General features: G+C 46.0%; 1 protein-coding gene across 1 annotated transcript in view; it reads left to right on the plus strand.

Annotated features, from left to right (window-relative positions):
- Positions 1–11576, plus strand: part of LOC115462047 (sialic acid synthase-like) — a 76636-nt gene extending 65060 nt beyond the window's left edge. The window contains exon 4 of the mRNA XM_030192095.1: positions 11488–11576. Within this exon, the coding sequence (XP_030047955.1) occupies positions 11488–11576 (89 nt within the window). The remainder of the gene's footprint in view (positions 1–11487) is intronic.
- Positions 11577–18357: the final 6781 nt, after the last annotated feature.

Consider the following 18357-nt stretch of genomic DNA (forward strand, 5'->3'; position numbering starts at 1 on the left):
ATTCAGAGGCACCTAAATGCTGACCACTGTGAACAGATTTGTGATGGGAAATACAGTACATCAATGACCACCAGAAGTTATCCAGATACCACCAATAATCAGCACTGGTAACTGGATAGCTCTCCAGGCAAGTTAGGTGCCTTAGGGGGTCCTTTTACTAAGGTGCGCAGAAAAATGGGCTGTGCTAGTGTAGGTGCGTGTTTTGGGCGCGCGCAGATCCATATTTCAGTGCGCCTGTAAAAAAGGCCTTTTAAAATTTTTTTCTGAAAATGGACGTGCGGCAATATAAAAATTGGCGCGCATCCATTTTGGGTCTCAGACCTTACCGCCAGCCATTGACTTAGCGGTAAGGTCTCATGCGGTAACCATGCGGTAATCGTCTATGCACCTAGAATGACGATTACCGCCCAGTTTCTGCCACGCGCAGGAAAATAAAAATTATTTTCTGGCTTATGTAGTGGACGTGCATAAAAAATGAAATTACCGCCTGGGCCTCATGGTAGCCGGGTGGTAACTCCAAACTGATGTGTATTGGGCGCGCATAGGCGCCTATGCAGCTTAATAAAAGGGCCCATTTGTCTGGCCTAACTTCCTTGGATAGATATCTGACACTGGCACTGGATATTGGTGAGGCCTGGATAGCTCCCAGCTCCACATTTGCTCTGCCCCCTGACTACCCCTGTTCTAACTGAAAAGTGCCACAACAGTCTTTACTGATATTCAGCGGCACTCTCCTTTAAGTGACTTTGAATATCAGACCCAATTGAATCATGTTGAATATCAACGTTTGCTTTTTTCATACAATACTGATTTAGAGGCTCATTTTCAAACAGAAAAACATTCAAAAAGTGTCAAACAGCAGCACAAAGCGGCAGATGGACATTTTTTGTCCAACACGTACAAATTCCTATTTTCTAAACCCATTTTAAAGATGTTTTTCTATGCAGTTCATCTACAGTCCATCCAAATCACAAGGGTGCATGTCAAGGGTGTGTTGGGGGTGGGATTTGGGTGTTCCCAAAACTTCAACATTTTTCTGCCATAATGGAACAAAGCAAAAATGTCCAGGGCTAAAAGTTAGACGTTTTGATCTAGACCTGTTTCAATCACGACTAAGTCACAAAAAGGTTCCCTAAATGGCCAGATGACCACTGGTAGGATTAAGGCATGACTCCCCCCTTACTCCCCCAGTGGTCACTGACCCCCTCCCACCCCCCAAAGATGTGAAAGAAACAGTACATACCAGCCTCTATGACAGCTTCAGATGTTATGGCCTGTCCTATTAGAGCAGCAAGCAGGTCCTTGGAGTAGCCTAGTGGTCAGTGCAGTGTACTGTAGAGAAGGGGACACAGACCAATATCCCACTGTAATTGTTACACTTGTGGTGGAAAGTGTGAGCCCTCAAAAACCTACTGTACCCACATATAGGTGACACCTGCTATTGTTGTGGTATACAGTTGGGACCGGGTACAGATGGTTTTTGGTAGATTTTGGAGGGCTCCCCCTTCGATATAAAGGGGTAATGGTGAAATGTGTACCTGGAACCTTTTATGTGAAATCCACTGCAGTGTCTCCTAGGGTGCTCTGCTGCGATGTCTGTGTGGCCAGACTACTAAGAATGCTGGCTCCCCAGACATTCGAATGGCCTGTTTTTGTGCATTTTTCCCTTGGACTTTTTTTGTTTTTGAAAATGGTCACAAAAGTAAAACACACTGAGCACAAAATATCTACAAAATATTTAGGAAATAGCCATTTTTTGAGACAAAAACATAGACACTTTTCTGGTTCAAAAATCGCTTGTTCAAGACTTGATTTTTGGACATTTTCAGCCAAACGTCTAAAATCTGATTTAGATGTCTTATCGAAAATGCCCCTTCACATCTAATAAATGAGCAGATGATATTTGTTGTGCTTAGCTTCAGGATAAACTTAGAAAAAGATAAACTTAGATAAAGATGAATATTGATTATATACAGGAAACGATACAATGGATCAATTTGCAATAAGTGACTATGAAGCTCATTTTCAAAAGAGAAAAATGTAAAAACGTCCAAAAGTGGTATAAATCTGCATTTGGACGTTTTTCTCACAAAAACAAATTTTAGAAGTTTTTCTATGAAGTCCGTCAGAAGTAAGTTCAATTCACAAGGGGGCGTTTCAGGTGCGTGTTAAGGGTAGGTTCTGGGCGTTCCTAACCCTTGGGCGTTTTCAGTCATAATGGAACAAAACAAAACCGTCCAGGACTAAGACGTATTGACCTGGACCTGTTTTTATAACAAATAAGGCACAAAAAGGTGCCCTAAATGACCAGATGGCCACTGGAGGGATGACCTCTCCTTACTTCCCCAGTGGTCAATAACCCCCTCCCACTCCTCCAAAAATGTGATTTAAGACATTACTTGCCAGCCTCTATGCCAGCCTCAGATGTTATACTCAGGTCCATTAGAACAGCATGCAGGTCCCTGGAGTAGTCTAGTGGTGGGTGCAGTGCACTGCAGTCAGGTGGACCCAGGCCTATACCTCCCCCTACCTGTTACACTTGTGGAGGAAACTGCGAGCCCTCCAAAACTCACCAGAAACCCACTGTACCCACATATATGTGCCCCCTTCACCCATAAGGGCTATGATAGTAACATGGTAACATAGTAGATGACGGCAGAAAAAGACCTGCACGGTCCATCCAGTCTGCCCAAGAAGATAAATTCATATGTGCTACTTTTTTATTTGTACTGTCCTCTTCAGGGCACAGACCATATAAGTCTGGCCAGCCCTATCCCCGCCTCCCAACCACCAACCCCGCCTCCCACCACCAGCTCTGGCACAGACTGTATAAGTCTGCCCCGCACTATTCTCGCCTCCCAACTACCAGTCCCGCCCCCCACCACCAGATCTGGCACAGACTGTATAAGTCTGCCCAGCACTATCCCTGCCTCCCACCACCGGCTCTGGCACAGACCGTATAAGTCTGCCCAGCACTATCCCCGCCGCCCAACCACCAGCCCCGGCACAGACCGTATAAGTCTGCCCAGCACTAGCCCCGCCTCCCAACCACCAGCTCTGCCACCCATTCTAGGCTAAGCTCCTGAGGATCCCTTCCTTCTGCACAGGATTCCTCCATGTTTATCCCATGCATGTTTGAATTCCGTTACCGTTTTCATCTCCACTACCTCCCGCGGGAGGGCATTCCAAGCATCCACCACCCTCTCCGTGAAAAAATACTTCCTGACATTCTTCTTGAGTCTGCCCCCCTTCAATCTCATTTCATGCCCTCTCGTTCTACCACCTTCCCAACTCCAGAAAAGGTTTGTTTGCAGATTAATACCTTTCAAATATTTGAACGTCTGTATCATATCACCCATGTGCCTCTTTTCCTCCAGGGTATACATGTTCAGGTCCGCAAGTCTCTCCTCATACGTCTTGGAACGCAAATCCCATACCATCCTCGTAGCTTTTCTTTGCACCGCTTCAATTCTTTTTACATCCTTAGCAAGATACGGCCTCCAAAACTGAACACAATACTCCAGGTGGGACCTCACCAATGACTTGTACAGGGGCATCAACACCTCTTTTCTTCTGCTGCACACCTCTCTCTATACAGCCTAGTAACCTCCTAGCTACGGCCACCGCCTTGTCACACTGTTTCATCGCCTCCAGATCCTCAGATACTATCACCCCAAGATCCCTCTCCCCATCCGTACCTAGCAGACTCTCACCGCCTAACACATATGCCTCTCTTGGATTTCTACTCCCTAAGTGCATCACTTTGCATTTCTTCGCATTGAATTTTAATTGCCAAACCTTAGACCATTCTTCTAGCTTTTTCAGATCCTTTTTCATGTTTTCCAATCCCTCCGGGATGTCCACTGTGTTACAAATCTTAGTATCATCCGCAAATAGGCAAACTTTACCTTCTAACCCTTCGGCAATGTCACTCACAAATATATTGAACAGAATCGGCCCCAGCACTGATCCCTGAGGCATTCCACTACTCACCTTTCCCTCCTCCGAGCAAACTCCATTCACCACCACCCTCTGGCGCCTGTCTACCAACCAGTTCCTAATCCAGTTCACCACTTTGGGTCCTATCTTCAGCCCATCCAGTTTATTTAAGAGCCTCCTGTGGGGAACTGTGTCAAAAGCCTTGCTGAAATCTAAGTAGATTACGTCTATAGCATGTCCACGGTTCAATTCTCCGGTCACCCAATCAAAGAATTCAATGAGATTCGTTTGGCACGATTTCTCTTTGGTAAACCATGTTGTCTCGGATCTTGCAACTCATTTTCTTCCAGGAAATTCACTATAGTGGTGTACAGTTGGGTGTATGTACTGCTATGGATTTACAGCCTGCTTCACTAACACAGACTACTCAGTAATTACTGTGGATTCTTTTGGATTCGTATTAGGTAAATGAGACTTTTATTAGAGGTTCTAAAATCTACAATGATTAAGATATGTACAATGATTAAGCTATATACACACAATGATTAGCTATATAACTAAAAAGAAACAATACCTGTCTATAAACAATCATTCCATCACTGGTCTCTACATCTAAGCAATGCTAAGCATTCCTAGACCAGGAAAAGAAGCAATAAAACAATCATCATTGGTCCTTACATCATCCAGGCTCTTATCATCAGCTGGGGAGGCCCTGTTCACAGTGAAAGCCAGGAGTTTCTTTGACCATGAAATATGGTTCTCTGCGCAGTTCGTACGTTACTCACAGATGAGCTCCCCATTTCACTAGGCTTAGAACTCATATTCAGAGCAAAGGAAAATTACAGAATGCTTGAGAATTTCTCTGTTTTGGTAAACAAGCCATACTGTGGGAATGTGGTTACATGTTTCCCAGTCCAGGTGGTCAGTCTGAACTCGAAACAAGCTCCACCTCCCCCTTCATATACCATATTAATTAGAGCTGTGTCTTATCTTCTACATTCCAATTTATTTTCACACAATCAAAGTTAAACAATCATTTTAAAACAGAAATACTTCTAATCAAAAATGCAGACCCCAAGTGCACTTGTTGGTGAAGGCAGATAGAGTTGAAAAGCAATCTCTAAAATCCTTTTTATTACAGGGTAGTGGGTTTTGGGGGGGGCTCAGCAGACAGGATAATGGAGCAATAATGAGATGTGTACCTGGCAGCATTTAATCAAGTCCATTGCAATGCCCCCTAGGCTGTCCTATTGATTTCTTGGGATGTCTGGGAGACCAGTCTACTAAAAATGCTGGTTCCTTTGATTTTGTGCGTTTTGCATTTGGACATTTTGTTTTTTCAAAAATGGACCAAAAAACAAAACGTCCACATCATAAAACCTTGTTCAGGGGATCATGTGATGAGCTGAAAGGAGCAGACGCTGAGTAGCTCCTCTCTCGAGCCCTCCCTGCCCTCGGGACACAAAACATTGGAAATAGGAAACTAAATCGGGAGAAAATCACAGAAGAAAGGAGGCGCAGTTATATGGACCCCTTTGTTATAAGTTGGAAGTGGGGATGCCGCAAAAAGCGTAAGAAAGAGGGGGATAAGGACAAAAGCTGGAGAATTGAAAATGGCAGCGGGCCCTACACCGACGTCAGAACCGCCTGCTTTCACTCCACAACAACTGCTCCAGATAACAGCAGCAGTAAAGGACGCTTTGGAACCCCAATTAAAACATCTCTTGGATCAACTTACCACGATGGAAACACGATTAGAGGATACAACGAGACGCACTGGCGAATTAGAAAAAAGAGTTCTCAGAGATTGAAGACAAGGGAGCTGGCAAATCTACGCAATTGGAGGAATTGCAGAAACAGGTGCAAATACAAGCACAACAGCTCGATGAGCTAGAAAATCTATCGAGACGAGATAATCTTCGAATTGTAGGAATCCGGAGTCGGTGCCAGAGCACCTGTTACAAACAGCTTTGGAAAGATGGCTGACCTTGGAGATGGCGCTTTCCGATAGCACAAGAAAAAACTGTGCTTAGAGCGGGCACATCGCATAGGACGCAGGCTCGAGCAAAACCAGAGGCCCAGGGTGGTCATTATAAAGATCCATAACTTTACACATAAAGTTGAAATACTGAAGGGTACACGAAATGAAGAGAGACACGCTGTTCTCTAATGGACATCCGATTAAAGATTTTTCAGGATTATTCCTACAGCCTTCAAGAAAAAGAAAGGAATTTCACCCCCTGTGTAAACATTAGCGGGAAACAAAAAGAAATTTGCCTTGGTATACCAGCTACCCTTAAAATATTCCTTCAAGAGAAGTGGCAACTTATTTAAAACTCCACAGACAGCCAGGGCGTTTATTACTGCAATGGAACCAGCTTGAAAACAAGGCAGGACAGGACCGAACACCGTTGCAGAGCGGTAACTTCTATGATATATATGGAAAAACTAACTGTATAATTGCAGTCCAGAACAGGTATCCGTAGACTGTTGAACTAAATATAAGGAAGACTGCTGGACAATGTTGTTGAATGGAAATCAGGGGAGAGAGGAAATGGGCCTAGAAAGGTAGAATTTTGGACTGTAAAATGTAAATGTGTATCCAGGAGGAGGGGGGGGGGGGGGCTCAACATCACATGATCTTAGAAATTCTGGTTCGGAGGAAGGGTTTGGGCAGGAGGGAGATAGGAGGGAGGGGGGTTCGGGGGAGAGGGAAGGAAGGGAGGGGGGGGGACTCCAGTGGTAATATATAATATCAAGAGATATGTTGTGCAGCGCTGCGTATGCCTTGTAGCGCTATAGAAATGCTAAATAGTAGTAGTAGTAGTAGTAGTAATAGACTTTTGTACATGCAGAGATGCACAGGTATGGTTTTCTATCACACTACAGTGGGAACGTAGAAGGAAGGAGGGAGTAATATGGACCCTTTGCAGACTCACGGGTGAGGCTGGGCGCCCCGGGGAGTAGACTTATTAAGTAATTGCTGAGACAGGCTCCAAAAATTCCCTTAACAGATTAAAACACTCAAATTTGCTACGTGGAACGTGGCAGGGATAACAACACCGGTGAAAAGAACAAAATCCTTTCTGCCTTAAAGAGACATAAAATTGATATTGCATGCATACAAGAAACCAGATTATCTCTGAGGAACACCTGAAATTAAAACACGATGGGTAGGGGAAGTTTTCTCTACCACAACTGGGACCCGCAAGGGAGGAGTAGCTATATTGGTCCGTAAAGGTTTGGCAGTTAAATCAGAATTAATCCAAACCGATCCCAAGGGAACTATATACTAGTTAAATTGTGGATACAAATAGAGATTACTTGCTATTAGGATTATATGGGCCAAACAGATACGATCCAAAATTTCTGGCTAAATTGGCAGATATTTGTATGCCTTATAAAACTGCCCATCTCATGGTGATGGGAGACTTTAATTTAATCTCTGACCCGAAGTGGGATTGTTCAGCCCCAGACGTGGTGCATCGCAGAGGACCAAAATCACAAGCTATGACATTCTTTATGCGCTCACTTAACCTGGTAGACACATGCGTGCATTACATCCGGGGGAGCGAGATTACACGCATCAATCGCGCGCTCATGGTACATTTTCTAGGTTGGACCACATATTGATTAGCCAAACCCACATTTACCAAGGTGCTACAGCAGAAATAGGTCCAGAGGAGATCTCCGACTACTCCATAGTCTGGATAGAGGTGGAGACATATTATCAAGGGGCAGGGGGTTGAAGATTCCCATCATACCTATACCATAATAAAGAATTTTGGGAATTCTTAAGCCAGAAATGGGAGGAGTACGTGCATAATAATAAACAGCATATGGGACACCCGACATTATTCTGGTCAGCAGCTAAGGCTGTGATACGCGGAGAGGTGATAGCGTACATTCACGCTAGGAACAAGAAAAACTCCTTAGCAATCTTGCAGCTGGAAGCTAGGCTCCGGAAGGCGAAAGCTAGATACATACAGAGGCCAAACCCGACGACTAAGGAACAGCTACATACAATACAAGTGACGTTGAATTCCCTAATACACAAGCGGGTGTGCAGATCTATGGCCTACCAAAACTTTAAATTACAAAGGTTTGGAAATAAGGCAGGGTCGATGATAATGAGGGTTGGTTAAGACCGGGGGGACGCGCAAACCCATAACAGTAGTTAGAGATGAAAAAGGGAAATTATGTAATCACAGTGAAGACATAGCAAAAATTTTTAGAAGGTATTTCCAGCGCATGTATGATAGCCCGAGCAAACCAGACCCAGTAGAAATTGAGCAATATCTAACACAGGTAGGGGTCCCCAAACTTTCGGAGCGAGAAAGTAAAGACCTAGCTAGCTCACTAAAAGGGAAAGAGATTCAACAGGTCATCAAGTCCTTACCCCTAGGCTCAGCGCCTGGCCCAGATGGATTACGAGGGAGTTCTATAAATTACTGCCAATCACATCCCTGGGTCCCATACATGACTATATGAACGAGTAGTCAAAGAAGGCATCTTTCCACAATATGCAAATACAGCACTAATCACCCTTATCCCCAAGCCAGGACGCCCCGAAGATCAAGCAGCGTCATATAGACCAATATCACTACTAAATGTAGACATAAAAATACTGGCCAAACTGCTAGCTAATAGGTTAGCTGCAGTACTTCCAAGGGTGATCGGAGAAGATCAAGTGGGATTTGTCAGGAATCGACAAACAGTGAAGAATGTTAGGCGATTACTCCTGGCAATGGCAACTAGTCAACAGAAAGAGATCCCAGCATGCCTCTACAGTTTGGATGCTGAAAAAGCATTCGATAAAGTAGATTGGACATACCTATTCACCACACTTAAATATATGGGGTTCCAAGGGTGGTTCTACCAAGCCATTCTAACATTATTTAAAAATCCGGAAGCTTCCATTCTAGTGAATGGCATTAAGACACCAGTATTTAATATAAAGAGAGGCACGAGGCAGGGGTGTCCCCTATCTCCCCTACTGTTTGTGATATCTATAGACCCCTTGTTACGAACTTGAGAGCAGAGAGGGAGATCCCAGGGATAGCAGTGGGCGGAGAGGTGATCAAACATTAGCCTTTGCAGACGACTTAACAGTGATACAGCCAACCCCCAGGCCGCACTAGGGAAAATCCTGCAAGTAATTGAACAATATGGCAAGCTATCAGGTTTTTCATTAAATATACAGAAATCAGTAGGATTGAGGGTATATCCAAGTGAAGGGGACATAGAGAAAGGTAATTTCTCTCTGACGTGGGAAGAAAAAAAACTTAAATATTTAGGTACCTACTTATCACAGGATTTAACACAGCTATATAACAATAATGTGGATCCACTATTAAATAAAACACGGTACTATTACGAATGTGGCAAGAATACCCATTAACATTGATGGGGCGGATTGCATTGTATAATATGGTGATTGTGCCCAAGTGGCTCTATATCTTCCAAACACTACCACTGTTCCTCAGGTCAGAGGATGAGAAAAAACTGAATAAACAACTGCAATGGTTCCTTTGGAAAGGGAGGAAGGCCCGAATGTCAATTGAAGTCTCCAGATTCCGGTGGAGTATGGAAGGCTTGGGACTTTTGAGCATAAGATACCTTACAATTGCATGTGGTATGAGACATATCACAGATTGGTATCGCAAAACATCAGAATTCACGGCAACAGATATAGAACTGGCGCTCATGGACAGATACGCATTTTAGTTGTTACTACACACGGAGGTGGACAGATGCCCCCGGTACTGAGCCATACATATATCTTGCCGACAGCAAAAGCGGTATGGAGATGGATTTGTAAGCTACATCACTTTTTCGCACGGACAACCCCCTTTCTATCATTGCGTGGCAACCCACACTTCCCTCCGGGGGAGATGCATAGTGCCTTCCAGTGCTGGGAAAATAAAGGCTTGAAATATCTACTGCAGATACTGACAGACGACGGCCATATCCAGCCATTTCAACAAATTAAGACCACCTTCACACTCCCACAATCGGACTTCTACTATTACCTCCAACTGAAACATTACATTTCCGCCCTAACATGGGAGAACTTAACTGAAGGCGTTCAAGAAGAACTGTCTTCCGCTTTCTCTCTGAACTCACAAAATAAAGTTCCACTGAAAATGCACCATAGGCATATCAGAGACACGGTACAAGAACCGGACTACAATCAACTGGTACGAGCTTGGAGTTTGGATCTGGGGATTGAAGTTTCCAGTAAAATGCTACAGACTCACATATGTATTATCTTTGCGAGGAAGCTGCAAAATGGCAGCCCTCTGGGAGCAACAATATAAAATGGTAATGCGCCTCTTTATAGCACCACGGAGGGCATTTTATCTAGGAGTATCAGCTGATGGAGCATGCCCCAAATGTGGGGCACCAGGAGTGCTCCTGGGGCATATGTTTTGGAACTGCCCCAAAATAGTGAACTTTTGGAAAATCCTATTAAAGACCATCTCAACTATGTGGGGAGACGAATGGAGATACAATGTATACCTACTATTTGGGAGCCCTAGATTATCTTCCTCAATCCTGGCGGGATATCGAGGATTTGTTGCGATCCCTCGAGGAGGTCAGGCTGTGCGCAACGGGCCTGGAGGTGGGGTCCTTCTGTGTGGGGGTTGGCGGGGGACAGATATGGGGGGGGTTGGGATTTTGTTTAAGAGGCATGAGGTTTGTATCCAATGGGTGGTGGAATTGGGGGTGGGGAGAGGGTGGTAGTGGATGTGGTTTGGGCGGGTAGGGCACTTCGGGTGGTAAACATGTATGGGCCCCCAGAGCAAGAGGGAAGGGTGCTTTTGTTCGGGAAAATCAGACCCTATTTGTGCACATCACGGCAGGTAATTTGGGGAGGAGACTTTAATACAATTTTGCGGAGAAAGGACAGTGGGGGGAAGTCGGTGCAGGTGAGATACGATGGGGTGCGATTGGCAGGGATAATGCGTGAGGCAGGGTTGGTGATGTACATATGGAGTTTTTTGGGGAGCAGGATGGGTTTACGTTTTCAGAGGGCAATGTAAAAGTAGAATAGATCGTTTTTTTGGTGAGGAAAGGGGTTTGTTTTCAGGGACCTAAAGTAGAGGCAGTAGACTTTTCAGACCACCTTATGGTTATCATAGAGGTGGGGGGGCAGCAGCTCAGAGGCCAGGGAGGGGGTTATGGAGGCTAAATTTGAGATGGTTAGGCAGTGGGAGGGTGAGGGAGGATTTTCTGAGATTTTTGGAAGACCAGGTCACGGTGCAGGGAGCCTTTTCATCACTGGGAGGGTGGTGGGAGGTGGTGAAGAAGCGCACACGGGAGTTTTTTGTGCGGCAGGCAAGATGGGAAGGGAGGGAAAGGACGAAGTTGGGCATGGCGGTTAAGATGAAGAGGGATAAATTGATTTCTCAGGGGGGGAGTGCGGGGGAAAATTCAGGAATTACAAGTCCTTTTGGAAAAAGGTGCAGTATAACCGCTATTCCTCCTTGGTCTATGAACGTGATTTTGGTAAATTGATTAGTCCGGACCCTTTGTTTGTTGTAGGGAAACGAGGGGAGCACAAGGTGTTGGAGAGTGTGCGGGATGCCCGTGGGACTCTTCAGGACTCCAAGGAGGGGATCCTACGGTTATAGAGGATCATTTCTCGGCATTCTTTTCCACCCAGGGGTAGATGAGATTTGATGGACCGGTATGTGCAGGGTACGCCTGGGATACGGGAATTGGGGACCCCAGCTCCAGACCTGTCACAACCATGGACCTTGCGGGAAGTGGAGGAGGCGATTGAGGCCCTCCACAAAAAGTCTTCGCCAGGGCCGGATGGGCTGCCGGCCGAGTTTATAAGGTCTTTAAGGTGCAGTTGGGTCGATATTGTTGAAGGTGTGGGAGGCGGCCCGAGTGGAGGGATCCCTCCCAAAATCACTGAAGGAGGCGGCCATTGTGTTGCTCAGCAAGGGGAAAGATGCGTCAGAACTAGCCAATTGGTGGCCTATTGCATTACTTAATACGGACCGGAAAATTTTTGCGAGGATGTTGTTCCAGAGGATGAGGCAGATGTCGGGGACATTGTTAGCAGCCTCACAAGCATGTGGGGTTAAGGGGAGGGGGGTGTTAGAGGCAGCGGCGTGGGTTAGGGAGGGTTTGAGCATAGTAGGGCAGGACCCACAGGTAGATTAATGGTAGCTTTAGATCAGGATAAGGCATTTGATAGGGTTCAATGGGGGTTTTGTGGCGGGTGTTGGAGCATTAGGGTTTCCAAAGGGATGGGTAGAACAGCTGAAGTTAGTGTATAACCAGGCAGAATGCTTTCTGTTGGTAACGGGTGGAGGGGGAAGAGGTTTGGGGTAGGTGCAGGGGTGAGGCAGGGGTGTCCACTTAGTCCGTTGCTGTATGCGTACGCCATTGACCCATTTGTGCGAAGGGTGGAGCAGGGAGGTGGGGGGGGGGTTTGAAAGGGGGGAGGTGGGGGAAGGTGTTGGAGGGTGTGCGGGATGCCCGTGGACTCTTCAGGAGGTGGGGGAAGGTGGAGGTGGGGAAGGTCATCAGCTGAGGGTCATGGCGTACGCGGATGATGTGACGGTCTGGGTAGCAGGACCAACAGGAAGGGGGGAAATTGCAGGAGATGATCGAAGAGTATTCACAGGCGACGGCATCACGGATCAACTTTCAGAAGTCCAACAGTTTGTGGGTAGGGGACCAGGGTGGGAAGTTTGGGTAGGGGGTAGGTTTCCGTCACCAGGGGAGAGGCTGAGGGTCTTGGGCATTCACTTTGGATTAGGGGATTATGGGTTGGAGAATTGGGATAGGTGTTTGCAGTTAGCCAAAGTAAAGGTAGACAGGTGGAAGGGGTGGAAAATGTCTATGGGAGAGCGGGTTCGGCTAATTAAAGTTCATTTGGTTCCTTTGTTGTTGTTGTCAGTTATATTTGTTTGTTGCCCGAAAGACGTTACACGTTACTCTATAGTATTTTTTTTCAGCTATTGTGGGGAGGAACAGAATGAACCCTGTTAAGCGCAATATACATATTTACCAAGGAGGGAGGGAGGGGTAGGTATGATAAACCCGGTTTTGTTTTTTCAGTTCGTTATTTTTGCAGTTTAACGTGGGTAGGGCGTTAGGGCAGGAGCCCCAGGGTGGGCGCGGAGGTGTCCTTGGGTGGTGGTCCGGTATTGGACAATATGGCAGCAAGGAGGAAGAGTTGTAGCTTTGAGGAAGGGTGGCCCGGAGGGGCAGGGGTATTACAAATCCCTGGTAAAGCTAGTCGGGTATGGGGGCTGGACCGTGGGTGAGATCCAGGAAGGAAGAAGGGAGGTAATGATAGATAAGGGTTAAGGGTCGCAGGTTTTCACGGCAACCCTTGGTGTTGCGGATGCTCCTGAAGGTAGTGCTGAGGCAGGGTTTAAGGCTTATAACATCAGACAGGATCCCGGTTAAGTATCAGGACAAGGCGTGGCTGTCTCTGCACGGTAAGTTGTACGTGCGAGGCAACTTGAAGTATCGCACACGTGCAGGACAGGGGATGCCCGAGAGGGGAATGTGCTGGGGCAGGAGGAGACAATGGAACACTTCTTGCAGAGGTGCCCATTCATGGTGCAGGTTGGAATCGGGTCTCCTCGCTGTTGAAGATCCCTGGGTTCAGTAATATAGTTATGCGGATTGGGTATATGGTCCCATGCATAAAATAAGGGGCTTGGATCCGGTAACTCTTTCATTATTTCACTGGTTCTGCGCTACTGCCTCTGGATGGCGCGATTGTAGGGTTTCGCTTGCACCAAGAGGTCCGGTCAGTAGAACGTGTTAGTTGGGATGTGGTGAGAGCCGTGCAGGATGGTGGCGAAGTGGGAGGGGGTGGAGAGGGGTAAGGGGACAGCCTTGAGGTGTGGGAAGCAGGTTAGGCTAAAACCCCCATGAAATCCTAGAGAAAAGTATTGTTTGGAGTAGGTTGTTTTCTGTATTAGTTGGGGACTTTGCTGTTTGCATGTGTGTAAAGGGGGGATATTTCTGTTGGATGATGTTTGTGGGGGATGGGGGACTGGGGTGAGGTTTATGTTTGTATTCTGCTTTTAGTTTTTTAATAAAAAGAGTTCTCCAAGCATTCACTACTCTCTCTGTGAAAAAATACTTCCTGACATTTTTCTTGAGGTCTGCCCCATCAATCTCATTTCATGTCCTCTCGTTCTACCGCCTTCGCATCTCTGGAAACGGTTCGTTTGCGGATTAATACCTTTCAATTATTGAACGTCCCTCTTTTCTCCTTCCTCCAGAGTATCATGTTTAGTTCAGCAAGTCTCTCCTCATACGTCTTGTAACACAAATCCCATACCATTCTCGTAGCTTTTCTTTGCACCGCTTCAATTCTTTTTACATCCTTAGCAAGATACGGCCTCCAAAATTGAATACAATACTCCAGGTGGGGCCTCACCAACGACTTATACAGGGGCATCAACACCCCCTTTCCTCCGCTGGTAGTGGTATACAGTTGTGGAGAGTGGTGTTTGGGGGGGATTTGGGGGGCTCAGCACACAAGGTAAGGGAGGTATGCACCTGGGAGCAATTTTTGAAGTCCACTGCAGTGCCCCCTAGGGTGCCCGGCTGGTGTTCTGGCATGTGAGGGGAACCAGTGCACTACAAATGCTGGCTCCTCCCATGACCAAATGCCTTGGATTTGGCCGGGTTTGAGATGGCCGCCATTAGTTTCCATTATTGGCAAAAACCAATGGCAACGATCTCTAACGCCAGCCCAAATGTTGAGATTTGGCCAGCCCCGACCGTATTATCGAAACGAAAGATGGCCGACCATCTTGTTTCTATAATATGGTCGGGTATGCCGCTTTCCGGGGCCAGCCTTAGAGATGGCCGGCCCTGTTCGATTATGCCCCTCCACGACTCTTAATGTTCCCTGTTGTGGTACATTGGTGTACAACGCGTATACATCCAGTGTAACCAAAATTAGAGTCTTTGGTACTATCTATATCTAGTGAACCCAAAATCTGTAACATATGTTTAGAGTCCGGTAAGTATGACTAAGTATGAAGAAGACAAGGTTGGAGATAGTGAATTGATTCCGGACACTATTGGCCATCCTGGTGGATTCCTTAATGATTTATGGATCTTAGGGATAAAGTAAAAATGGGGGACTGATGGATATGATCTATGTAAATATTCAAATTTTGCAATGTAAGTATCCCCCTCTAGTTAGCTGATAATAGAAGACTATCCAGCTCATTTTTGAAAGAGAAGGGCACCCATCTTTCGGGAGATGAGCACCCTTCTCTCAGGGACGTGAGAATCGGCATAATCGAAAGCCAATTTTGGGCGTCCCCAACTGCTTTCCGTTGCTAGGACAGCCAAAGTTTTTAATTTGTAGAAGTGCCCCCTAGGGTGCCAGGTCTGGCTATGCCACTGCCACTGCAGCTCCTTCATGACCCTGGGCAAGTCACTTAACCCTTAATTCCTCCAGGTACAAAAAACACTTTGAATGGCCTCTATTGGCATTGCTGTGCGGTTTAGTAAACAGGGAGGTTAGACTATGAGGTCACTATGGACCGAGAAAGTACCTACATATAATATATGTAAACCACTTTGGTTGTACCCACAGAAAGTCAGTATATCAAATCCATGACCCTTTACCCTCTAAATAATTCCCCTAGGCTGCATATCTCTCTATAGAAGCCTCTGCTGGTTGGGTGATCAAAGAACACTTTTTTTCAACACTAAAATCATTCTGCATGTCCCTTGTCAAAGTACCTTATCAAGGGACAGAAGTAATTCAAAATCTGTAGCATAGGCCAGTGTTTCCCAAGTCTGGACCTGGAGTACCCCTTGCCAGTCAGGTTTTCATGATATCTACAATGAATATGCATGAAAGAGATTTGCATATAATAGAGGCAGTGTATGCAAATCAAGTTCTTGCATATATCGCGCCCCTCACCTGCTGCGTGATCTTCGCGGCTGACCCGCTCCCCGGCTCCACCGTTGTAGGGGAGAGCATCAGCCATGCTGCTAGGTCAATGCCCCCACTTGCCTTGCCTGTCTGACGGCCATCACTGCTCCTGCCCTGCAGCTGTAGGGAACCCCGGCCATTTTGGCAGTACCGGCGTCTCAGAACTCTTCTCTTCTGGGCGCGGGGCCCGAGAACTCTGGTTACGCCCCCAGCGCCCGGATTGGCCATTTGCGCCTTGACTCTGCCTCCTCCTATGGCCGGCTTATCCCCATTCTTCTGGGCCAGCTGATTCCAGTCTTCCTACTTCCCGACAGCTGACACTTATTTCCCTGAAGGTGAGCTGACCTTTGCCTGAACACCGGATTATGCTCTGTCTGCTGCCTGACATTTGCTAGAATCATGACTACTCTTGCTTGATGCCTGGCCTGACCTGACCTTTGCCTGAACACTGGATTACGCTCTGCCTGCTGTCTGACCTGACCTTTACCTGAACACCGGACAATGCCCTGCCTGCTGCCTGACTTGACCTTTGCCTGAACACTGGACAACGCTCTGCCTGCTGCCTGACCTGACCCCTGCTTGAGTCCTGACTACTCTCTGTTTGCCACCTGACCTGATACCTGCTTGAATCCTGGTTGTGCTGGGCTCACTGCTTGACCTGGTTCCTGCTAGACTCCTGACCACTCTCTGCTTGGTGCCTGACTTACTACTACCTGAACCTAGCTGCTCTCTGCCTGTTGCCTGCGGCCATCTGACCCCTAGCTGTATCCGGAAGTCCTGTCGGCTGCCTGCACCTGGGGGCTCAACCCTCAGGGAACGGCAGTCACCACAGGTGAAGCTGCAGGGTTGTTTGGCTGCTCAACGGAGCGCAGGGTTGAGTATTCACCTCTGTGCTACTGTCAGGCAGAAGAACTCAAGAACGCAACAGCATATTCATTCTGGATAGCCTGAAAACCTGACTTGCATGGGGTACTCCAGGACTGGATTTGGGAAACACTGGCATAGACAACATTGGACCACAGTGAAACCTGTTATTGGAAACATAGTTGTATTATTCCTTCTATATTCCCATAAAATCAGGATCAAAAGCCACAAAAATGAAATGTGGAGGTATTGCAAAAGTGACATCCATGAAGCCCTTTGCTGATCCAAAAGGTATCAGTCTCTCAATATTGTGCTTTAGAAGTTCTTTCACTTGAAGCAGCTCATTCATGATGGCTTTCAGTATTATCTCTGGGTTGGTAAAAGGTATCACTTTCCATGAGTTTGGCAGATCTTGTTTAGGCCTCTCTTCTTCCTGGACAACAGTTAGAAAAGTCCAGTCTAGTAGGTTTAGTTGTTGAAATTTTCAATTACAAATTATAATGTTCTGAATTGATTTGCTGTTTTCTGACCTCCGACAAGTCAGATTATGACCCATGAACTGCATGTCTAAAGGCTCAAACTTAAGAAGCCTGACAGCTGCATCTTACTGGCTAAAAGCTCTGCTTCAGCATTCTGTGTAGCCAGAGCCCTTACAGCAGCTATTTCTGTACTTTCTGCTGAAACTGTGAATTCTAGGTCATGCTGACTCTTAAGAGCACTCTTCCCCCTCCCTGACAGAGTTGGTGCCACTGATTCTACTTCACAAGGTTTGAAGGCGAAGACGTGTTGAGGTTTTAGATAACACTATGATAAACATGGGTGCTAGGGAAATTCCTGTAACGAAATGGCGACTACAATCTTCAGTAAAAGAAACCTTTGAAATGCTGTGCTCTATAAACAAATGTTCTTTGTGCTATAACATTTAGATAGTGTGTTCCATTCTATGTAAAGAACAAAGTAAGGCAGAAATCAGCTGAAATTGCAAGTTGGGAGGGGAATGATGCCCAATCCACTGTATATAAGGCACTGTTGTGTTGTATCTAGTCAGAGGGGTGAGATGATCAACTGAGAGACTCTTTATCACAGTAGTCTCTCTCTATCATAACAAATTGCTATTGCCTGATTTCTTTGCTATTTGTTACTTTGTCTGATTACTTTACCTAATTACTTTGCCTAATTACTTTACCTAATTACTTTGTCTGGTTACTTTGTCTAATTGCTCTATTGCCTGATTGCTTTGTTATCTATATTGGAATAAAGACTATCCCTTTGGAAGGAACATAGCTTTTGTCCTTTCTGTCTTTTCTATCACGGTATCTTGGGGTGGATGTAAGGAGATAAAAACCCTCACATGTCCAAATGGTGTATTTCCTATGGTAAGTAGAAATATATCAGATAAATAATTCCCACCTAATTACAGCTCTCTCTGAGACTAGGTTGTCAGAGGGGGTCATATAAGAACAAACTCCACTATAAACATTTGGTAGCAGAGGATATAAAGGCTAGTTTAATGCACATGGAGTTTATTGGGCTTTACTTGTTCCTCTGGGATTAAATGTTGAAGTGTGTCTTTGCCAAATTTTAATAGATCTGAGATAGGGTTATATTTT

The sequence above is a fragment of the Microcaecilia unicolor genome, chromosome 2 (genome assembly GCF_901765095.1).
Source record: "Microcaecilia unicolor chromosome 2, aMicUni1.1, whole genome shotgun sequence".
Taxonomy (NCBI): domain Eukaryota; kingdom Metazoa; phylum Chordata; class Amphibia; order Gymnophiona; family Siphonopidae; genus Microcaecilia; species Microcaecilia unicolor.